Genomic DNA, 24,889 nt, shown 5'->3' with positions numbered 1-24,889 from the left:
TGTCCCACACCCAGCCGGTGGAATGATTTTGGTCTCAACTTCTTTGCCTCAGTATACCACGAAACGAGAACACGTATCGAGCTGTGCTCAAAGTTCCATTAAGGAGCATCGTAATCGTTGGATAATTTTTGCTTTTATCGTCAGTATCGATGCATGCTCGATCGAACGCTCATGGTGTAACGAAAATAACGTAAAGTTCAAATGAAATCGATAACGGGGATTTGAGGTCGCAAAGCTAAAACACGCGCTGTGATGAGGGCCGTATTGTGTGGGCCTTCGGAGTCAATTCTGCCACCTGGGTTTCGTCAACGTGCGTCTAAATCTACGCACACGACCGTCTATTTTTTTTTTAAATTCCGCTCCGACAGACTCCGGCCGGGTTTGTGCTCAGCCGCAGAACACCCCAACCACTGAGAAAAAAAAAGTGGGTGGGTAAAGTCTCGTGACTTATGGAGCCTATTGGGGCTACGGAGAAACCATTGTCGAAGACAAGCTATTAACTTTTAGTTCAGAGTCGAAAGAATTGTTGAAGCTTGCTGTCTATTCTTCTAAGTCGAACGTTTCTTTACGTGCACTCCTGGAATTGGTGTGGCTGCCACTGTCTTCTGCTCGGTTGGTTGGTTGGTGTATATTGGGGGCCTTAATTATGCACTGCTTACTCATCCCTACATTATGAGCATCATTATATATTCGTATCTCCTCTTCGTCGCTTATGTGTGATCGTCATCATAATATTGACACTCAAAGCATGGCTTCGAGGACAAAACAGGTTATTCCGTTATCTTGTTAAAATTTCTGCTTTTCCTTGTTCTTTCTCTTTTGTAATATTTACTTCGACCGATATTATTAATTGAAGAAAATAGCGAATAGATAAGACAACCAAAGGTTTTGCAGCTACCTTATATAGGTGCAATCATAGCTGATATGCCTAAATGTGAAAATTTCTGCTTTATTAAGGTTGCCTGATAAGGGATTAGTGCTCCGATGTCAAATCCTCTCAAGCGAGCGGCCTCATACGTTATAGTTAAGTGAGAAAAGTGAGAGCAAATAGTGAATTCCTTTTTAGGCACAAATTAGTCGTGATTCTAATGTGACTTATTAGTTGGTACATTGCGTATCATTCAACGCATCTAGCGGCGCAAATTTGCTTAGCCACTGTGGTCTCTTGAATGCAATTCGCGTGTTCCATTTCATGATTTTTTTTTCAGTGGTTAGCTACATAGTATATGAATTCGTTGACCGCGAGCTAAACAGTTTCCTTCTATCAGAGGTCCGCTCTTCAGCTGCGGAATGCTTTGCGCAAATACACGTGATAAGAAACGTGTAAACTGCACGCTGTACTGAACAACGCTCGAACAGTACTGTACTGTACTGTTCGAGCGTCGTGTCTAGGCGGTCGCACTTGATTACATCTGTTTCCATTTGGGGAATTACTGTCACCGTCGTTGCTTCTTGCACAATTTTAATGAACTGTTTCCGTTCTCTAATCTGATACTTACATACATGTGGAACGCAGAAATGAGAAATGAGGCAATCGCTGAACTGATCAGGACGAACTTTGGCGCATTTATAAAACAACGACAAATTCTATTAACTGGCAATACTGGAGTGATGACTTCTGGCGTGAAATTTCTTATAAGCTTAGCTGGAATACAGAAACTACAGCAGTAATGCAGCGCGTACTTTCCGGGTCGTAACGATGCAGGAGAGAGAGCGAGAAGGAGGTAGCAATAGGTGAACGTGACCCACAGCAAACAGTGTTAAAGGGCGAGCACATTTAACACGTATCGCTCCGTCGTACATAAAACTTCCCAGATCTCATGTACTCAATGCATGGTTCGTGTTTTACCGAAACTCCCAATGACGTCATTAAAGGCGCCATTCTGGTGAACCAGCACGGTGAACGGGCGCGTATGTTGGCGTCTCGCGAGGCTCCAACACTCTTCAGCACAGCCAGGAGGGAAAGGGCGTTTCATAAGCGTTCCTTTCACAGTGGAAGCACCAGTGAATATGATACGCTGACGTCATCCTAGCAGCAATATATGAGAAACATCACGGTGAGCAGCTGCGTCCTTCACGTCACATGCAAGCTATCTAATATGCGTTTTATTTCTTATCAGCTGCAACTTACAGAATTCCGATTGTTGTTGTGGCAGTAGCACCTGGTTGGAAAATTCGTATTTTGCTTTCTATTTGCTAACGGTAAGTTTGTTCCTAACGCTACCACGTTCGGTCGTGATATCAGAAAGCCCGGAATTCGACTCCTGCTCATTGGCTTCTGTTGAAGGGACGCAAGAACGCTAGTGCAGTTGTGCCCGTTAAGGGAATGCAGGTTGCCGAAGTTATTACGGAGTGCTCCGATACTAGGCCTCTCAGAGATAAGGTGCCTCTTTTGTATTTTTAAACGAAATCACTATGTAATGTTCTTTCTTTAACGCTTCAGATTTTCGTCATAGTCTGTTAAATACTCGAGCGCATCAAGTAAAATTCTACGACCGCCCGTTAACCGAACTTGACGTTGACTTTTCTTATGAAGAAATTTAAGTCGCTTCAGCGCTTGTTTTATGAGACCATTGCTCTATTGCATGTTTGTTTCAAGCGCAACGGTCCGAACAAATTTCTGTTCACCTGCCAACGGACGAGCCCACATTCCTATCGGAGACTAGGGCGGTGAAAAACCTCAAGCAGTTGTATCGTTGCGCCATCTATCGAAAAGCAAGCATAATAATAACGAAAAATTTTGTTTTCTTTTTCGATTCCTGTAGTGCTTCTTTAGCACGAACTGTTTCTTTCACTTGCGAAAAACGGATTTTGTGTAAATCACGTGAGATAACTGTTAGTTTGTCACGCGTACAGTATAAAGAGAGGCGTTTGGAATAAAGTCCAGCAACTCCTGCCGGTAAAGTCAAATTTGGTTAGTGTAATATGCTTGGCCAGTTTCATCGAAATTTTCCTGACGTAAGAGCACTTTGAAAGCAATCAGAATCTTACCGGGGTAGTTGCAGAAGTGGTGTCTAATCAGAAACAGCACTTGCGTGCGGAAAGTATCGCCAATGTGTATCCTCACTTTTTCGGAGATGACGGGTTGTATACATGCCCATTAAGAAAGCGCGACTTCGCAATGATGGCTCAACACCGGAAGCTCGGAGATAACCAAATACCCTGTTTCTGTTGTTGTTGTTGTTGTCTACAACCATAGCTCCAACAACGACAGCAAGTTATTCGGTTATTTTGTTAATTTCCCTGGTTTTCCTATGTGTTCTTCCTCTAATATAAATTTTGTTCTCACCGACCATTTTGTTCTACAATATTCATTGAAGAAGTTGAGTAATAAATTAAGACAGCCACGGATGAAATCTAAGGTGAAGCCGTAGCAGGTATACGTAAATGTATAAATCTAGTTTTATAGAGGTTGCCTAATAAGGTGTCAGTGATACGAGATCTAAACCTCCCCCCCCCCCAAAAAAAAAAAAATCAGCGCCCTTCCACTCTGTGAACAAGGATGACCAGCAAAGCTGTGTTTGGGGGCCGCTTAATGGCGAACTGCACCTCCGTCGCGGGTTGGCCCGGCATTGCACTATCTTCAGGATCGGCCCACGTAAGGAGATTGCTGAACGCCTGCTTCGCCCTCGCCGCGGGTCCCACATTGCACTATCTTCGCGATCGGACCACGCATGGGAAGTTTTGCGTCTGCACACGGACACCATCCTGGGGGAGCTAGCCCTTAACAGCTTCGTTGTAAAATAGACGTCTGACTCTGGAGTTTCTTTCAAGACACGTAGCGCCACCTGCCGGTGCGAAGAGGCAGTAATTGAGTAGTGCGAAGCCCACTCCCTTGCTAAGTTGCCTATGTAGCCAGCGACTGCGAAACAACGATTTAAATAGATTTTCGTCCACATTGCGAGTGTTTTGCGCATATGACACCCAGACAGAGGACTATGAATTTCTACGCTAGTCGCACGCGCCGCCGAACTGCCATAAAGCGCTTGCTGGCTCACTCGTCAAACTGATGGCGGAAACGACGGCAACCGCGATAGCTCCGCGCGCTACGAAGAAACGCCGCAATCGACGCTACTGTTGTGTTGTAAATTGCCATGAACGTGAAGGACTTAATAACAACGTTCAGTTTTACCGATTTCCATCGCGATCGTATAAAGGGGAAAGGCGAGAGCGCTGGATACGGGCCGTTCAACCTGTTGGGTAATCGAACTACTTGCATCCCCCACAATACAGCTGCTCGCATGAGAAAGTGCGACAATTTTGTGCTGCTGTAATTGTGTTGCGGAGCCCTGACGGAGGACCGTGGTAACCAAGCGAAAACTCAAAAATCGGCAGCCGCCACTTCGTTGGCAACAGAAAAGAAACGTTGCGAACCATCCTGCGTATGTGCGATTGATATTTCCGCCTGTTAACAGACGTCCGCCTCCGCTTTACTCAACGAGCGGGACACAGAGATTTGGCAGGTCAGTTTAACCAAATATTTTGGTTCGTTTATGAAGTCAAAGTCCTGTTCTACAGCATTGTTGTATCGCGAGCTCATTTCTACTTTCGGTATTTTGTATGTCCGGCGCCGATATAACAAGCACATTTGGCAATGTGCTGAGCCTGCTCGACTACGTTTTTTCAAATGTGAGCAATAAAGTTGCTGTAGGAGCACTGGATGAGTAATTGCGAAGTAACGCACGTGTCTAAAGAAAAAAAAAATGTCGCGTTATTTGTGCGCGCTTGTTGCTCGAAGCGTCTGCGAAAAGTTCAAACGTACTGAGCGATGCTGTAGCTCCTGCGAGAAAGAAAGATGCGGCACGTAGGCACTGTAGGAAGCTTCCTTTCATTATGATCGCACGCTGTTTGCTGCCTTGGAAAACGTTTTCTGCTTGCTGCCCTGAAAAAGGCTATGGAAGGACTTACTCTCTGTAAATAATAGGGAGAATAAACACGATAATCACATGCATAAAAATATAGGAGATAACTAAGTCTTGTGTTCAGGACATATTCAATATGAACCAATTTGAAATGCTTAGATTTTTATAGTGATATGCCTGTAAACAAACCTAATGCTCTCTGTACTTGCGAGCTCCAGCACGCCGAAATAACACCTAGCTGCGACTTCTCTTATATTGTACACGTACTTCGCCCTGCTTTCTTCCTACTTTTCCGAAGCGTGGACGGTGCGGAAGCAACTTTCCAGGTCCTTGATATTTAGGAAACCGTGCCTCAACATAACTGAATGCGGATGGTCCATTGTCGCCTATGCACGTTCGCTTGTGGAAAGCTTTTTTGCACTACTCAGTTCGCACCAAGTCTGCGGTGGGGGCGCTGGTGACGGGTTTTTCTGCAACGTCGCCTGGGCAGAGTCTGAGGTCTATTGGTTATGTCTCTGTGTTTATTCATTAATTAATGCCGAAGACGAACGCACGAGCAGTGGTACGAGCGCGTTGTTGAGGTGGCGCCGACGGGCGCCAACGAGCCAGCTGTGGAAGACGATGACGCTGGAGCCAATCGTGATGACAGTTCTTTGTCTACCCATGGACACGAGCCTTGGGAAATTAGCACTTAACAGTTTCGCTGGAAAACTAATCGCCCAAGAATATCGCCCCATCATGCTTCTTCATCATCATCATCATCATCAGCCTGGTTGGGCCCACTGCAGGGCAAAGGCCTCTCCCATGCTTCTCCAACAACCCCGGTCATGTACTAATTGTGGCCATGCCGTCCCTGCAAACTTCTTAATCTCATCCGCCCACCTAACTTTCTGCCGCCCCCTGCTACGCTTCCCTTCCCTTGGGATGCTTCTTACGCACGTCCAAATATGACTGGCTATGCTCTTCGCGTTCTGTCAGCTTATCCCTGGCTTTGTGGACCCAGTACGCTAATTAGCTAACGTCATAATATTGTCTTAGAGTTAATCTTCGAATCGGCGAACGAAAATGACGTTTCGCAAGGCAGACCACTATATTTGGTAAGTCGGCGATACCAATTGTTACGAAAAAAACTTCTGGAACTTCCGCTTGCTAAATTAGGGTTAATGTTATCATCAGAAATCTTTCGGTGCGTCAGTTATAGGGGTCAGCCACAGGGACGTGTTTTATGCCGTTTGCGGTTACATACAATCAACAAAACTAATAACTTTTTGATTGTTCTCTTGTAATTTGTTTGTTCTTGTATGTTTACATTTCCTTCTTTTTTCTCAAGTAATTTGTGACACTCCAAAAGAATAGGTAATCGTTTCAGAAAGCAATTCTTGGCCAATCCCCCAGTGTGGGTATGAGCCATAACACGAGGCCATCATAATCATCATCACCATCACATCTCCTGACACGCGACACGCGCCTACGCGTGGCCAAAAAGGTCGAAGATGGCGCTTTTCTTTCGAAAACGCTTGGCTGCCCTCGACTTGGACACAAGTGAATCCTTTGACTGCTTCGATGCGATTGGGCACGGCCTGTACCAACAGCGCCTGCTCTTTCTCAGTTTCGTCCTCTCATTCCTCGTGCACGTCAACGTACTGTCCTTCTATCTCATATCGGAAGACGTCGACCACTGGTGTCGGCCGCCGCCTGACTGGACTATGTCCGTCGCCACCTGGAGAAACTCAGCCATCCCGCTAGAGGCGGACGGCAGTCCCAGCCAGTGCACCGTCTACAAGAATCCGGCTGACCCGAACGACACCGACGTGGTCGCTTGCGATCACTGGGACTACGATCCGAAGAACGAGAAAAAGACCATCGTGAGCACTTGGAATCTGGTATGCCATCGGCGGCCTCTGATCGCGGTCATACAGCTCGTGTACATCACCGGTTCCGTCGTGATGCCCAGTATTGCCGGCTACCTGGCGGACAGCGTCGGTCGCCGGCCCGTGCTCCTGATGTTCACCGCCGCGCTCATTGTGGGAACGTGCGGCAGCTGCTTTGCCGACACGTACGTCGTGTACGTGGTGACCAGGTTCGTCATCTCCGGCTGCTCGGGCGCCACTGCCCTCGTGTCCTGCATTCTCGCGTTCGAGGTGACCAGGCACGAGTACCGAACGACGTACACTGTTGCGGTCACTCTTTTGGCCGTCTTGCTCTCTGAACTGTGGTATGACATGGTCAGGCAACTCAGCCTCGAAAGGTTCCTGCTCCAAGCGATCTTCTTGGCGCCCACAGTCGTTGCACTGAGCACATTCTGGTTCACCGACGAGTCTATACGATGGCTCATCTTTAGCAGAAACATGGCGTCGGCGGAAGCAGTCATGCTGGCGGCCGCGAAGATGAACAATGTTCCGCTGCCCACTACGGCCTGTCTGCTAAACAAGCTAAAGACGGAGACGCTCAAGAGCGAGGAGCGTCTCAAAACGTTGGAGATAAACGGCGAAAACTCATGGGCGAATTACATACCTATTCGAGCGCTCTTCATGTTCCTCACATATTTCTCCGCAACATTCACGTACATTGTGCTGCTCCAGTCGTCCTTGAAGACTCCCGACTCGTTGGCCCGTTGGCTGTCGCTACCCAGCAACATGCTGACGACTCTGCTCGCATACACACTCATAGGTCGGGTAAGGCCTCTGGAGCTGCTCATACTAAGCTACGGTCTCCTCGGCGGCCTCGTCTGCCTACTGAGCGTGACCATCGGGGGCCCGACAACGAAGCTCGCCCAGCTGTTCTTCATCCCAGCCGAGGCCTTCGCACTGGCGGTTAACGTCTTGGCGGGTGTCTGTGTATGCGAGGTGTTCCCGACACCCGTACGTGGGACTGTACTGGGCTGGTGCTTCGGCATCGGCCGAGTGGGCGGTGTCTGCGCCACGTTCGCGTCGGTGCTGAGGAACGTCGGTCGCGAGGACGCCACGTTGGCCATCGCGGCTTGCATGATGTTCCTCTCGCTGGCGGCGCTGATCCAGATGCCGGGAGAAAACACGGGCCCCACGATTAATCTACGGAGGATCTCCGCCACGGGCAGCGAGAGCCTGGATCACATGAAGATGACGCTGGATCCTCTAGATAATCGGAAGCACGATAGGAGGCGAACCAGCTATGTCAGTAGGAGGTCCAACATTCCACTCTCGTCTCGAAAGGGCAGTGACTTTTGTAAATCTTAATTCGCGCTCAACTCATTACTACCGTAATAGTACTGTATGTCCGTGCTGTCGTAATGACTTATCGCTCAGAATGTATTGCGAATAATATTTGTACTTGACTCGTGTCATTGTTCGAGTAAGCGCCCCTATGATTTGTGTGCGCACATTCCGGCGTGTAGAGATCCCGGAAAAGTAGCGCTACAGTTTCTACCCCTGTCTGTCGCTATTTTAGCAATAAACGCAGCGTTTATTTTTGTTTTAGAAGTTGCTTCTAGCTAATGCTCCGTGGCTCGTCCTTCTCGTCCGCTCTATGTCCGTGTCTTTCTTTTTAGCGCTGCCACCATTTCAAATTTGTTCCAACAGGCCCAATTTTCCACGTTATTCACAGCACCTCTACGCTCGAATGCTGTCGCGTTATGTTGTTGAGGCTACTCCGGAAAACTTCGCTGCTTTGGCGAAAGCACGTTGTTGAGCTGCTACGAGGACGCAATGAGTACAGAAAGCAGGACATAATGAAGTTTTAGGGAAAACATCTGGCAGAACCCATCTCACGATGACTGTTGGCGTTAAAGCGTTTAGCATTGAACAAATGTATCCACGCATCGTACTGACACCGACGAGTCGAGTTATGTGTGAGCCGTGTTCTACAGCGAGATTCCGCTTTCGGGCTTCCATAAGAACATTCGGCGCGCCTCCGCTTCGAAGCCTATGCGTGGCCTCCCAAAACGTGGCGCGCAGATGCATGCGAACGCTGAGAAACGGGTCATGCGGCAACCGGGCTCCCCTCTCGCGCTTCTTTGTTGAGACGCTGTACCTTGGCGCTGCCGAGAAGTCCGCGTATGAGAAGCGTTGCGCACCGGCGCCTGCGAACGCTGAGAATCGTTCCCTCGCTTGCCGCACACTAAGCGGCACATATACTAAGTGACCCAAGTTGGCGATAGGTTCGTTGAAGAGCGGCATATACCCAGTGTATTAATGGGGCAGCTCGCTAAAGCGTTGGTGTGAAAGACGTTCATTGGGAAGGGGCACATAGGCAGTGCATTTGTTTCCCTGACGCATGCCAGGAAAGGACAACTACAGGTCCTGCACAGGACGGCCATAAGAAATGTTTTGAGGCTTCCAAGGCACTCCAAGATTGCCGCAACGCTGGCTGAGGCCGGCGAATGGCCACTGTTACGGCTCATGTTGCAACATGGACTGGAGCATATTGACAGACTACATCGCGCACCAGACGGCCAAGCTCTCCTAGACCGGCTCCGGAGCCTGCCGGCTTCACGTATGGGCAGCTTGTGTCGCCTCTATGAGGAGATAGTTCCCCAACTACCTGTGGCAGTGGCTCTTCCTTCTCCCCATCACGGACCTCCGGACGCGCACCTCTCCCTCAAGGGGATAGCCAAGCGGAGAGCACTAGCCGCAGCCCTGCAGCAGGCGGCAGCCTGCAAGCTCCAGGAGGAGTTGGAAGGACACCTGCTGGTGTTTACGGATGGTTCAGTCCTCCCCAGCGGGTCAGCAGCAGCGGCATGCACAGTTCCAGCTCTCGCCTGTCACAGGCAGGCTCCCGTTTACAGGAACTTCTACTGCAGCTGAGCTCGCGGGGCTGCACCTGGCTGCCGACCTCCTTGTTGAGCATCCTCCCCAGCAGCCGGTGGCGGTGGTGTGCGACTCTAAGCCAGCGCTCGAGGCCCTCGTCAACCCACGGCGGGCAGGACTTACAGGGGTGCTGCTGCTTGCCATGTTAATGGCTCTAGTCACCGCCAGAATCCTAATATCCTTCGACTGGCTGCCCTCACCTGTCGGGGTAGCCGGTAGCGAGGAAGTGGATACCTACGCCAAAGCTGCCCATCATGATGTAGTCCCGGTTACCAGAGCGGTAGTGGCTTCGGACTACACGAGACATCGGCTACGGTGCCTGCTCACCTCCATTCACCCGGACCACCGAGTAGCTAGTGGCAGGGCCCAGAAGCCGCTTCCAGAGAACGGCCTCTCCAGAAGAGACCGTTCCACACTCCTGCGCTTGCGGACTGGCTGCACCTGGACTGCGGCCCGGCTGTACGCCCAGGCGCGCCACATCACCTGCCTGCAAGAGGTGCGGGGACCACTAGACTTTGGAGCACCTTCTCTGTTCCTGGCATTACGAGCGGCTCCGATGCCGCTCGTAATGCCAGCGTTCCTGTTCCTCATCATGCCAGTGTCCCACCCTCTGCGAAGACCCTGACGGCACTGTCCCAAACCCAGCCGGTGCGATGATTTTGGTCTCACCGTCTTTGCCTCAGTATACCACGAAACGAGAACACGTATCGAGCTGTGCTCAAAGTTCGCATTCGGGAGCATCGTAATCGTTGGATAATCTTTGTTTTTATCGTCAGTATTGATGCATGGTCGCTCGATCGCTCATAATGTAACGAAAATAACGTAACGTTCAAATGAAATCGATAACGGGGATTTGAAGTCGCAGAGCAAACACGCGCTGTGATGAGGGCCGTATTGTGTGGGCCTTCGGAGTCAATTCTACCACCTAGGTTTCGTGAAAGAGCGCCTAAATCTAAGCATACGACCGTTTTTTTTTTCTTTAATTCCGCTCCGACAGACTCGGGCTGGGGGATTTGTGCCGGATTTTTGCTCAGCCTCAGAAGGTGGGGTGGGTAAAGGCTCGTGACCCATGGAGCCTATTTAGGCTGCGGCGAAACCATTGTCGAAGACTATTAACTTTTAGTTCAGAGTCGAAGGAATTCTTGAAGCCTGCTGTCTATTCTTCTAAGGCGAACGTTTCTTAGCGCACACTCCGGCGATTCGAATGGCTGCCACTGCCTTCTGCTCGGTTGGCTGGCTGGTGTATATTGGGGGCATTAATTATGCACTGCTTACTCATCCCTACATTATGAGCATCATTATATATTCGTATCTCCTCTTCGTCGCTTATGTGTGATCGTCACATCATATTGACACTCAAAGCATGGCTGCGACAACAAAACAGGCTATTCCGTTATCTTGTTAAAATTCCTACTTTTCCTTGTTCTTCTTTCCCTTCTGTAATATTTACTTCGACGGATATTATTAATTAAAGAAAATAGCGAATAGATAAGAGAACCAATTATTTTGCAGATATTTGAGGCGCAATCATAGCTGATATGCCTAAATGTGAAAATTTGCGGCTTTATGAAGGTTCCCTGAGAAGGGATTAGTGCTCCGAATTTTAAGCCTCTCAAGGAGCGGCCTCACACGTTACAATTTAGTGAGAAAAGTGAGAGCGAACACTGAATTCGTTTTAAGCACAAATTAGTCGTGATTCCAATCTGACATATTAGTGTGTACATTTCGTATCATTCAACGCATCTAGCGGCGCAAATTTGGTTAGCCACTGTGATCTCTTGAATGCAATTCGCGTGTTCCATTTCATGATTTTTTTTTCAGTGGTTAGCTACATAGTACATGAATTCGTTGACCGCGAGCTAAATAGTTTCCTTCTATCAGAGGTCTGCTCTTCAGCTGCGGAATGCGTTGCTCAAGTACAAGTGATAAGAAACATGTAAACTGCACGCTGTACTGAACATACTGTTCGAGCGTCGTGTCTAGGCGGTGTCACTACATTACATCTGTTTCCATTTGGGGAAGGAAAACGGGCTTTCGGAATGAAAAAGCTGTAAAAGGTCACTTTGTTCCCTTGCGTATGTGATTACACTGTTTCCGTGTTCCACTCCGGCAGTGGCTGCGTCACAAAACTGCCGCCGTTACGAGAAATGTACGCAACAGTAACCTGCCTCGAATGCAGTTCCAATTGTTGCCATTTTGTGCAGGATATAGCAGTTTGCCGGCATACACATACTGTTGTGTTTCTATTGTGACTGAAAAAAAAATCAATTGATGTCTACGAGATTATGTAACAGGACATGCTGAAAATTGAAGTAGCGTTTCGCGTGGCTTATTAGGATGATATGTCATATACTCTCCGTGCCCATAACTGGTTCATGACCACTTCTGCAACACAACTACGTCCTCTCTTATAAAGGCTTGCCCGAAATTAAGTGAAACATTTTGAGCAAGATGTGCTGTCCTTGGTATCTGCCGTGCCGCAAGATCCGGATAAAGAAGTCATACCTTGACATCTCTTAAGTGCCACGTCACACCCATGTTAGGATATATACTATTATGCTCCAGTATTACGGTAACAAGTAATATCACACAAGTATATCGGAATGACAACACCTTAACCTTAATAACAAAGTCGCATACCTACTTTGTATATTATGTGCAATTGTTTGTGCATAACGCAGGCGCTTTTGAAACTGTTTCTAAATGCTGCAAAATTACTTAGTTAATAAGATGCAGGCAGCTTTAGGTTCAATACTTGCAAGTATGCGTCGAAGCTGGTTGCAGCGAAACGCAACTATGTTCCTTTCACTAACACGCGCGTACAGTTCTTCTAATGTAAATAGGTAGATTCTTACGCGAAAAGGGCGACAACAAAAGAATACGCACACAGACGGAAAAGACGCTGCCTTGTTTATACGTTCATTGCTTTTCCGCAAGAACCTACCTGTTTACTGCCATGCAAGGCAGCCATTTTCTATTCCAAACGGAACGGGACAGTCGCCAATTATTCCATGATTTTGCCGGGTTTGTTGGGCATAATTAAGCATAATGAGTGCGTAAACGTCACTTTGACGTGTTGGTTTCTGAGCATTCCTGACGTCCCTTGACAGGCAGGCAAAATGGGCGCGGCCTAAAAAATTTGGGCCAATGAGCGAGCGGTGATGGCGCATTTGGAATAAAAACAGAATGGAATAGTTTTACGTTATACGTCTCCAGGCCAGCACGGTGAACGGGTGCGTCCGTTGGCGTCTCGCGAGGCCCCGATACTCCTCAGCAAAGCCGGTAGGAAAACGGCTTTTCATAAGCTTTCCTTTCACAATGGAAGCAGGTGTCCTGCGCCAGCGAATATGACACACTGACGTCATCCTAGCAGCAATATTTGAGAAACATCACCGTGAGCAGCTGCGTCCGTGACGTCACATGGAAGCTGTCCAATATGCCTTCTTTTTCTTATCAGCTGCAACTTACAGAATTCCGAATGTTGTTGTGGTAGGGGCACCTAGTTGGAAAATTCGTATTTTGCTTTCTATTTGCTAACGGTAAGTTTGTTCCTAACGCTACCACGTTCGGTCGTGATATCAGAAAGCCTGGAATTCGACTCCTGCTCATTGGCTTCTGTTGAAGGGACGCAAGAACGCTAGTGCAGTTGTGCCCGTTAAGGGAATGCAGGTTGCCGAAGTTATTGCGGAGTGCTCCGCTGCTACGCCTCTCAGAGATACGGTGCCTCTTTTGTATTTTTAAACTAAATCACTATGTAATGTTATTTCTTTAACGCTTTCTTCAGATTTTCGTCATAGTCTGTTAAATACTCGAGCGCATCAAGTAAAATTATACGACCGCCCGTTAACCGAACTTGACGTTGACTTTTCTCATGAAGAAATTTAAGTCGCTTCAGCACTTGTTTTATGAGACCATTGCTGTATTGCATGTTTGTTTGAAGCGCAACGGTCCGAACAAATTTCTGTTCACCTGCCAACGGACGAGCCCACATGCCTATCGGAGACTAGGGCGGTGAAAAACCTCATGCAGTTAAAGCCCCTTAAACTTCGTAAAGTAGTGCCACGCTTTGAAGAACGCCGCCTCCTCCTCCAGCGCTCTGGCCGAAGCCGACGCCGCGTCGCTATTGGCCTAATGGCATCACGTGGCCCCTTGCGCCGGCTTCGTTTGTTTACAGTCGCGCTTCAGTGCCATCTTTGCTCGAGAAGCGCCGCTAGTTGGCAGCATTCCTTCCGTTCCTATTCTGTGTTGTTTTGATCTTGTGAACGCCTCGAAGGATGTTTTGTGGCAAGTGCGACGTCGCTTCACGTCATTTTCTGTTACCATGACCTGCTGCGCGTTTGGATGCCAATATAGTTTTAGCAAAGGCAAGAATATGTTCGCGATACCTTCCGGTAAGCGCAACGCGTTAAGAAGGAAGACATGGCTTCACCGAATCGGGAGGGAGAACTTCCGACCAACTTCCTCCGCGCGACTATGTGATGTAAGTTGTGGCTCTCTCAGAGTATTGTATGTGCCAGGCTTGCGTATTGTGCTGCGGGCAATAACGTAGTAGATATTGCACAGTTCACTGTGCATGTTGTCATTTGTACGCACGCTTTAACATGATTTTTACGCAACGTCTGCTTTGCTTATATGCGCACTACGTGGTCGTGTTAGTCATATTTGGTGCGCTTAATCGTTTTGAACGCCAACCGGCTTGAGTTCGCGGGCACGCGAGGTTGCGAGCGATAACGTGATTACGAAATTATTAAGATTCAGCGCAGTCCTTTTGATAAAATTTCAGTCTCGATCATGAAAGCGCCTCAGGAGAGCAACTCTCTGCCTTTTGTGGTTACTTACTAGCCTTCTTTAGATAGACTAGCTTTGCCAGATTTGTTCGTGTTCCTCGTTGGCGGTCGCCCGGTGGATTTGCGATACAGAGGCACCGATGAAAAGCGTGCGTGCTCTCCCGAAACCGTGTTACGCGGTGCGTTCGTCGTCGAGCGACCGCATCATAGGTAATTAAGACGTATGTGCTAATTCGCGTGAGCTTTAAAGTGTGCGAAGCTTAAGATGCGGCGGTGGAGCCCTCGCAAAGAAAACGTGCCGTCGCCCGCCCGTTCCCTGGCTGGTGTAGTCGTCGTTCGTGCTTAGTCGTTAGCTCGTTCGTTCGCACGCTCGTTTAGTCGTTTGCTCGCTCGTTTAGTTCGCGCGCTCATATAGTCGTTCGCTTGCTCGTCTATGCCACTATTAGTTTCAACAGTCATTATGCCTAATTGAGACGCGCTTGCTGTAGGACTCTTAGGCTGGTGCGTTTATTTACGCAATGAGACAATAAATGGTGCCCACGGACTTGTGACTGCAAAGACAAATCTGTAATGCATCTATGTGAAAATAAACTTAACTTGCAACTCGAATGCCGTTTCATATCATTTTAACCTATGGATAAAACATCATTTCACTTGCCGCAATTTCGGCCGCGTCATGGCGGGGGGATTCTTTGCGCGATCATGACTTCACTAATAAAGTCATGTCTCGCAAATGTTACTTCGAAGGGAGTGCAACCGTCCTGAATGCATGCACCTCAGTGCAACTCGGTTCGCGACAAGTACGTCACTTAGTGAACGGACGAACCAACGCACGATGAAGTGTTATTCGTGATAAGTCATTAACCTGAAAAAAATTACTGACGGCCACAGTGGTCTTGTTTGAGATTGAGTCAAGCATTGTTATCGCGCTCCCGCTTCGAGCACGAATGTTAAAAACTCATTTTATTTTCTTGTGTACGCACAGTCCCGACTCGATGATCGGCCGCGGTATTTCTGTCGGCGTTGAGACACGAGAAACACAATAGCACCAGCGCCCACCTCTGAGGCTTTGCGCGCGCTTAGATTGGCAAGCACGCACGTTGGCGGCACTGTAGCTCGTAATACACTTTCGAAGCTCCAGAGCAGTGATCTCCGTCAGCCTTTGTAGGTCATAGCTCATACGCGCCGCGAATTCACATGGTAAGGGCGGCGCGGATTCTTAAGGCTGAGGGCTTGCTGGAAGCCAAGAGGTTGTCATTCGATGGTAAACGTGTTATTTACAACCATTCGCAACAAGATCTTGCGACACGCCCTTGACAAATGTTGCGTACCTAATTGCAGGGCACGCGATACATTTGCAGTCGTCAACGCACAGCGTTAACACTCCTTCAGATACTTTTTTAAGAATTAGTTATCAAAAATTGAAACAAAAGCTGCCGTTACCGAATTTGTACAAGCATCCGACTAGAAATTCTATGCTGTACACGAAGTTACGCGGAGCTGGAAAGCCAACGTGAACGCCTAAAGAGCACTGCCTTGCTATGCGTGCATTCACTCTGCGAAAGGTCGTCTGCTGCGCTCGAGCATCGTAGGCGGCGCCATGGTCGAGCAGGGAGCGTCAAAGAGAGGAGAAACAAGGAGGAGTGAAGGCGGAGGAGGAGAGTGGCACTACTTTACGAAGTTTCAGGGGCTTTACATGCAGTTGTATCGTTGCGCCATCTATCGAAAAGCAAGCATAATAATGACGAAAAATTTTGTTTTCTTTTTCGATTCCCTAGCGCTTCTTTAGCACGAACTGTTTCTTTCACTTACGGAAAACGGACTTCGTGCAAATCGCTTGGCATAACTGTTAATTTGTCACACGTACAGTATAAAGAGACGTTTAGAATAACGTCCAGGAAGTCCTGCAGGTAGAGGCAAATTTCGTAAGTGTAATATGTTGGGCCAGTTTTAACGAATTTTCTCTGACTTAACGGCCCTTTGAAAGCAATCACAATGCTACCAAGGTAGTTGCTGAAGTGGTGTCTAATCAGAAGTAGCACTAGCTTGCGAAAAGTATCGCCAATGTGTATCCTCATTTTTTCGGAGATGACGTGTTGTATAGAAGCTTTTTAAGAAAGCGCAACTTCGCAATGATGGCGGCAACTCCGGAAGCTCGGAGATAACCAAATAACTTGCGGCTGCTGTTGTTGTTGTCTAAAACCATAGCTCCAACAACAACAACAACAACAACAAGTTATTCGGTTATTTGGTTAATTTTTCTGGTTTTCGATGTTCTCTTTCTCCTATATAAATTTTGTTCTGGCCCACCGTTCTGTTCTTTAATATTCATTGAAGTAGTTAACTAATAAGGTAAGACAGCCAAGGGTGAAATCTAAGATTAAACAATAGCAGATATACGTAAATGTATAAACTGTAGTTTTATAGGGGTTGCCCAATAAGGCGTTAGTGCTACGAGATCTAAACCTCTAAAAAAAAAATCAGTGCCCTTCCACTTTGTGAACAAGGATGACCAGCAAAGCTGTGTATGGGGGCTCCCTAATGGCGAACTCCACCTCTGCTGCGGGTCGGCCTGGTATTACACTGTCTTCGGTATCGACCCACGTAAGGAGAGTGCTGAACGCCTGCTTCGCCTCTGCCGCGGGTCCGGCATTGCACTATCTTCGCGATCGGTCCACGCATGGGGAATGGAATGGAATGGAAAACTTTATTGACTTTTTAAAGGTTTTAGCAGGTCGAGGCCGAAGTCTTCATTCTTGAAGCTTGGGTCCTCTTCAGCGATGGATGGGCCCCTAGTCCAGGGCTCCACTGAGCCTGGCCGCCTCGCACGCGTGCGCTATTAGAGCTCTTTGAGCCTCTAGCTCGCGGCTGGTGAGCCAGCTCTCCCATTGCTCCGCACTTGGTGTTTTGTGTTTGTGGAATGCCTGGTTTCTTGTACACTCCCATGTAATGTGGTATAATGTTGGTTTAGCTCCACACCACGGACAGGTTGCGCTATACTGCGTGGGGAACATCCTACTTAGTATGCGTAAGTTTGGGAAGGAGCCCGTTTGCAGTCTCCGCCATCCTGCGGCCTCCTCCTTTGTTAATGCTTTATGTGGTGGGGGATATTGATATCTTAGCCCCTTATAGAGGTTTAATAGCTCTGAATAGGTGTTCCCGCAGTTGATCTGTGGCCCATCTGGGGCGCTTGACGTTCCTGCTCGGCTGGTCATCCCTCGAGCTAGGCTGTCTGCCCCTTCGTTGCCCCTGATCCCTGCGTGGCTTGGTATCCAGATAATGTTATGTGTGGGTTGTCCCTCAGCGATTGGAACTCTGCTGAGGATCTTCAGCGCCGTGTTACTAATTCTGCCTCTTATATAGCTCCGGCACGCCTCTTGTGAATCTGTTAGAATATTGAGGGATATTCCTGTTCTATAACCTTCTTCCGCTGCCAGTGCAACAGCAATTTCCTCTGCCTCGGTTATGTTAGCCACCTCGGCCGTGAGTCCTGCGATTAATTCTCCTTGATTATTTACTACTACCGCTGCCGCGTTGTTTTTCTGTGCTTGTGAGTATAGGGATGCATTGGTATAGACTGTATTGTCCCGATGTCCCATAGTCTTTTCGTAATACTCTGCCCTAGCCTGTCTCCTACTCGCATGGAGGTTTGGGTCCATGTTGCGAGGGATAGGTTGTATGCGTAGTTTCTTTCTTAGTGGGTCTGGTATTGTGGCCCTGCTACTTTGTGGTTTTTCTACTTCCCGACCTAGCTTTGTCAGGAGCGCCCTTCCCGTTGTTGTATTGCTGAGTCTTCGTACTTGTGCCTTGAGCTGGCATTCCCTTAGTTCTTCAAAAGTGTTGCTGATTCAAAGTTGCATGAGTTTGTCGTTAGATGTGTTCCTTGGGAGGTGGAGAGCTGTTTTATACGCTTTCTGGAGGATGGTCTCCACTTGCTCTTTTTCGGTTTTGGTGATTACATGCTACGGCAGTGAGTATGCCACCCGGCTTACTATCAGGCTGTTGACCAACCTGAGTGTGTCCTCCTCTTTCATGCCATATCTCTTGTGTGCCACTCTGCTAATCATTCGGCCCACCTGTCCTGCTGCTTTGTTTAGCAGGCAGATTGTGTGGCTGCATTTCCGGCTTCCTTGCAGCCACATGCCGAGGACTCTAATCATCTTTTGTTCCGGGATGTTCTGTCCTTCTAGCCTTACTTCGAGCGGGGCATCAGTGGGGTGTCTGCCCACCCTGAGTAGTTCAGATTTCTCCGTGGAGCATCTGAGGCCTCTTTGCTTTGTGTATTCTTCGATGCAGGCGGCAGATTCTTGTAGTGCCTCTTGTTTATCCCCTAGTGAGCCTTGAGTATTCTAGTTCGTTATGTCATCCGCGTACATTGCGTGACTGATTCCTTGGATCTTGCTAAATTTCTTGGTAAGGTTGACCATTGCTATGTTGAAGAGTACTGGCGAGATTACTGAGCCCTGCGGAGTGCCCTTGCATGGCGTTTGAAAGGCGTCACTCCGTAGGTCTCCCACGCCTACTGTCGCTGTTCTGTCGGTTAGGAAGCTTCTGATATAGTCATTGACTTTTTTCCCGCAATTAGTAGTGTTAATCCCCTCCATAATGGCGGCGTGGGACACGTTGTCAAAGGCTCCCTTGATGTCGATGGCCATGACCACGTTTTCCCCGTTTTTCGGCATTGTCTCGAGTATCTGTTCCTTTAGCTGTAGCAAGATATCTTGGGTAGACAAGTTTGCCCTGAAGCCGCACATGGTGTTGGGGTACCATCCTCCGTCTTCAAGATGCGTTTGGATTCTTCGGGTCACTATTCTTTCGTACATCTTGCCTAGGCATGATGTAAGCGAAATTGGTCTGAGATTTTCAATTTGGAGTTTTTTGCCGGGTTTGGGAATCATCACCACTACGGCGTGTTTCCACTCCGCTGGTAATTTGCCTTCCTCCCATAATTTGTTGAGGTAGAGGGTGAGCTGATCAATTGCTTCGTCGCTGAGGTTTCGAATTAGCGAGTTTCGGATTTTGTTCGCCCCTGCTGCTGTGTTCTTTGTTGCAGCCCTTACAGCCTCGACGACCTCTTCTCTTGTGATGGGTTGGTCTGTAGTTGAATTTTCTTCGCCCTCGTAGTCGCCTCGGTAGCCTTCTACCAAGATCTTTCCGTAGCATTTTTCCCGTACTGCTTGGAGCAGTTGTTCTTCTGTTCCTTCATACTGGTGGATTAACCTCTGAATGGATTTGCTGCTTTCCGCCTTGCTCTTGCTCGAATCCATGAGTGTTCTGAGGATATGCCATGTTCTGGCTGTGCTTAGGGTGCCATTCAGTGAGGTACTAAACTGCTGCCACCCCTGCCTTGCCAGCTGCGTTGCATACTCCTCGGCTTGCTGAGTTATTTCGGCAATTTTCTTCTTAAGCTTTCTATTTAGCTTCTGAAGCTTCCACCGCCTGGTTAGGCCTCGTCGTGCCTCCCTGGGATCCTGGGAGAGCTAGCCCTAAACAGCTTCGCTGTAAAATTGGTTATGTCTTTGTGTTTATGAATTAATCAATGGCGAAGACGAACGCAGGAGCAGTGGCACGAATGCGTTCGCGCAGTAGCGCCGACGTGCGCCAACGAGCCAGCTGTGGAAGACGACGACGCTGGAGACAATCGTGATGACAAACTTGACCTCTCGCTAACCTCGCGAACCATTCTTTCTTTTGGGGCGACTTCACTGGGATCCAGCCACAGGGATGCTTTTCTGGCAGTTTACAATTTTATTAGAGACACAAAAAGAGTACCTTGTGAATTTCCAAAATTATCCATAATTTAAATTATTTCATTTCTTTACGTTTACTTATTTTATCGGAATTCCTAACAATATTTGTTACCCTTCTAAATTACAGTACTATCATCCCACGCTCCACTATAAAAATCTTGTTTCTCTCTACTTCTAACCATACGGAAAACGGCCTGCTTCTTGGCCAATCCCCCATAGTGGGTACGCGCCACTGTCTGGGACACAAGACAAGACAAGACAGTTTTGTGTCTGCACATGGACACGAGCCTCGGGAAAACTAGTCCTTAACAGTTTCGCTGTAAAAGTAATCGCTCGAGAATATCGCCCCATCATGTTCCTTACGCACGTCCAAATATGACTCGCTATGCTCTTCGCGTTCTCCCAGCTTACCCCTCGTTTTGTCGACGCAGTACGCTAATTAGGTAACATCATGATTTTGCCTTAATCTTTGAATCGGGGAACGAGAAAGACGTTTCGCGAGGCAGACCTCCTGACACGCGACACGCGTCTACGCGTGACCAAAAAGGTCGAAGATGGCGCTTTTCTTTCGAAGACGCTTGGCTGCCCTCGACTTGGACACAAGTGAATCCTTTGACTGCTTCGATGCGATTGGGCATGGCCTGTACCAGCAGCGCCTGCTCTTTCTCACTTTAGTCCTTTCATTCCTCGTGCACGTCAACATACTGTCCTTCTATCTCATATCGGGAGACGTGGACCACTGGTGTCGGCCGCCGCCTGACTGGACTATGTCCGTCGCCACCTGGAGAAACTCAGCCATCCCGCTGGAGGCGGACGGCAGTCCCAGCCAGTGCACCGTCTACAAGGATCCGGCTGACCCGAATGACACCGACGTGGTCGCTTGCGATCACTGGGACTACGATCCGAAGAACGAGAAAAAGACCATCGTGAGCTCCTTCAACCTGGTATGCCATCGGCGGCCTCTGATCGCGGTCATACAGCTCGTGTACATCACCGGTTCCGTCGTGCTGCCCAGTATTGCCGGCTACCTGGCGGACAGCGTCGGTCGCCTGCCCGTGCTCCTGATGTTCACCGCCGCGCTCATTGTGGGGACGTGCGGCAGCTGCTTTGCCGACACGTACGTCGTGTACGTGGTGATCAGGTTCGTCATCTCCGGCTGTTCGGGTGCCGCTGCCCTGGTGTCCTGCATGCTCGCGTTCGAGGTGACCAGACACGAGTACCGAACCACGTACACTGTTGCGGTCACTCTTTTGGCCGTCTTGCTCTCTGAACTGTGGTACGACATCGTCAGGCAACTCAGCCTCGAAAGGTTCTTGCTCCAAGCGATCTTCTTAGCGCCCACAGCCGTTGCACTCAGCACGTTCTGGTTCGCCGACGAGTCTATACGATGGCTCATCTTTAGCAGAAACATGGCCTCGGCGGAAGCAGTCATGCTGGCGGCCGCGAAGATGAACAACGTTCCGCTGCCCACTACGGCCTGTCTGCTAAACAAGCTGAAGGCGGAGGCGCTCAAGAGCGAGGAGCGGCTCAAAACGTTGGCGATAAACGGCGAAAATTCATGGGCGAAATACATACCTTTTCGAGCGCTCTTCATGTTCGTCACGTATTTCTCCGCGACATTCACGTACATTGTGCTGCTCCAGTCGTCCTTGAAGACTCCCGACTCGTGGGCCCGTTGGCTGTCGCTACCCAGCAATATGCTGACGACTCTGCTCGCATACACACTCATAGGTCGGGTAAGGCCACTGGAGGTGCTCATACGAAGCTGCGGTCTCCTCGGCGGCCTCGTCTGCCTACTCAGCATGACCATCGGGGGCCCGATAGCGATTCTCGCCCAGCTTTTCGTCATCCCAGCCGAGGCCTTCGCGCTGGCGGTCAATGTCTTGGCAGGTGTCTGTGTGTGCGAAGTGTTCCCTACTCCCGTACGTGGCTCTGCATTGGGCTGGTCCTTCGGCATCGGGCGCGTGGGCGGCGTGTGCGCCACGTTCGCGTCGGCGCTGAGGAACGTCGGGCGCGAGGACGCCGCGTTGGCCATCGCGGCTTGCATGATGTTCCTCTCGCTGGCGGCGCTCATCCGGATGCCGGGAAAAAACACGGGCCCCACGATCAACCTACGGAGGGTCTCCGCCACGTGCAGCCAGAGCCTGGATCACATGAAGATGACGTTGGAGCCCCTAGATAACCGGAAGCGCGACAGGAGGCGAACCAGCGAGGACAGTAGGAAGTCCAACATTTCGCTCTCGTCTCGAAGGCACAGTCACTTCTGGGAACCTTAATGCGCGCTAAACTTATTACTGTCCTAATAGTACTGTATGTCTATGCTTTCGTAATGACTTCTCGCTCAGAAAGTGTAGCGAATAATATTTGTAGTTAACCCGTGTCATTGTTCGAGCAAGCACCTCTCTGATTTATGTGCGTTCGTTCCGGCGTGTAGAGATCCTGAAAAATTGGCGCTACAGTTTCTACCGCCGTCTGTCGCTATTTTAGCTAATAAACGCAGCGTTTATTTTCGTCCTAGAAGTTGTTTCTAGCTAATGCTCCGTGGCTCGGCCTTGTCGTCCGGTCTCCGTCCGTGCCTTTCTATTTAGTGCGGCCACCATTTCAAGTTTGTTCCAACACACCCAATTTGCCACATTATTCACAGCTCCTCTACGTTCCAATGCCGTCGGGTTAAGTTGTTGAGGCTACTCCGGAAAACTTCGCTGCTACGTTGAAAGCACATTGCTGAGCTGCTACGAAGACGCAATGAGTAGCAGAAAGCAGGTCATAATTACGAAGTTTTAAGGAAAACATCCGGCAGAACCTATCTCGCCATGAGTATTGGCGGTGATGCGTTTAGCACTGAATAAATGTATCCATGCATCGCACTGACACCGACGAGACGAGTTGTGTGAGGCATGATCTACAGCGGGATTCCGCTTTCGGGCTTCTATAAGAACATTCGGCGCGCCATCACTTCGAAACCTGTACGTGGCCTCCAAAATACATGGCACGCAGATGCATGCGAACGCTGAGAAACGCGTCATGCGGCAACCGGGCTCCCTTTACGCTCTTCTTTGTGGAGACGCTGCACCGTGGCGCTGCCGAAAAGTCCGCGTATGAGAAGCGTTGCCCACCGGTGCCTGCGAACTCCGAGAATCGTCCCCTCGCCTGCCACACACTAAGCGGCACGTATACTCAGTGACCCGAGTTGGCGGGAGGTTCATTGAAGAGCGGCACGTACCCAGTGTATTGATGGCGCAGCTCGCTGAAGAGTTGGCGTGAGAGACGGTCATTGGAAAGCGGCACACAGGCATTGGATTTCTCGCGTAGCCTGCTAAGGATTCAGGTTGCTGTTCTTGAGGAACCAGTGTGACGTGGTTTCGATCCCGCTGAGTAGCGGATATATTTAAAGGGTGTTTATTGCCATCATAGAGCGGCGCGGACCTATTTACCCGCCCAAGTTCGAAACCACCCCGTAGACCAATTTGGGGCAGTGGGTGCGTAAATTCGGGTACGTGCCACTCTTGAATAACCCCTTTGCCGTCAACATGGATCACTGGATATGTGCCGCTGGTCACATGCTGTGCTTTTAAGAACTTCTTTGAGAGCAACTTTGTACAGTAGGTATGTGCCACTGGGTATGTTCCATTCTTGCACGAACAGCTTTAGTGTCAGATTGGGTCACTGCGTACGTGTCACAGGGTATGGGCCGCCTCTCATAATTACGATTATATGAGACATATAAACAAGCTCCCACTAACCGTCCAATCGAGTGTTAAAAATTGGAGGACGCTTAAGCTTCGCCTTCAAGAGTGGAACGCTACAGCGTTCCCGTCGACCAGCCAAGGGGTGTAAGCAGTGGCGTAGCTAGGTCGTCTGGCACCCGGGGCCCATAGGTCTTCTGTCACCCCCCTCCCCGGGTGTAGCCGGCGGAAAGAGGGGTGTCTTCAGACGTATATGACAACCCCCCCCTCACTGGCCCCTTGCACCCGGCGCCCACGGCCCCCCGGCCCCCCCTGTTGCTACGCCACTGGGTGTAAGACAATGGGCTACGGCGCAGCAATCACTTGCGAGGCGCCCCGCTTCGGACGCGGTGAGCGTCGAGGAACGCAGCGTTCGGCGCGGCAACGAAACGTGCGCCTGAGCAAGCGGAACGAACCAAAGAACTCGGTGTCTCGGAGGGGGAAACGATGCACGCCAGCCAAACGTCGTGATCGGCACGGGCAAAGAGATAGACAGATAGCGATCTAAAGAAAGGAAGGACGCTTGATTATGCAACCCGTGCGGGAGCAAGGCGAAACGTCGTCAGGGGAGAGGGAGTCCGGGCGGCGACGCGCCTCGCACCGGTCCCCGCACAACCCCAATGCACGCATAGCGCGCCACCTGTCGGGGCAGCGCCGTACATTCAGAGGAGGGGGTCTTCTGTGTTTGCCGCAAGATGGCTCTGTGTGTGCGGAAAGCGCAGAAGAAATGTAGCGGAAACGCACTTCGCTACTCGTGTAACTGCAACTTCTTTAAGTTACATGTTCATAATTACCGATATACACCGCAGTACAACTTTCTACGGCTCGCTTCTAAGGCAACACCGCATTCACTAGAGGCGCTTCTGTACCTCTTTGAAACATTGGATTCGTGGCTAAGTGTTAAGTGCTTTCGGGATATGCTTCCTGCCATGCGCGGAACCAGAGGGAGTGCCTGTCGATCTGTTAATGCTTCTGTGCATG

General features: G+C 49.4%; 2 protein-coding genes across 2 annotated transcripts; both read left to right on the top strand.

Annotated features, from left to right (window-relative positions):
• Window positions 1-6,355: 6,355 nt before the first annotated feature.
• Window positions 6,356-8,077, top strand: LOC142586340 (solute carrier family 22 member 7-like). Its single transcript, XM_075697590.1, has one exon. It carries the CDS (start codon window positions 6,356-6,358, stop codon window positions 8,075-8,077), a length of 1,722 nt encoding a protein of 573 aa, XP_075553705.1.
• Window positions 8,078-20,737: 12,660 nt separating this feature from the next.
• Window positions 20,738-22,459, top strand: LOC142586339 (solute carrier family 22 member 7-like). The gene has a single exon (XM_075697589.1). The coding sequence runs from the start codon at window positions 20,738-20,740 to the stop codon at window positions 22,457-22,459; it is 1,722 nt and encodes a 573-aa protein (XP_075553704.1).
• The last annotated feature ends 2,430 nt before the right edge of the window (window positions 22,460-24,889 follow it).

Source organism: Dermacentor variabilis, chromosome 6 (assembly GCF_050947875.1).
Source record: "Dermacentor variabilis isolate Ectoservices chromosome 6, ASM5094787v1, whole genome shotgun sequence".
Classification (NCBI taxonomy): Eukaryota; Metazoa; Arthropoda; class Arachnida; order Ixodida; family Ixodidae; genus Dermacentor; species Dermacentor variabilis.
Note: the sequence above shows the minus strand (reverse complement) of the source record. Positions and strands in the feature narration are given on the sequence as shown.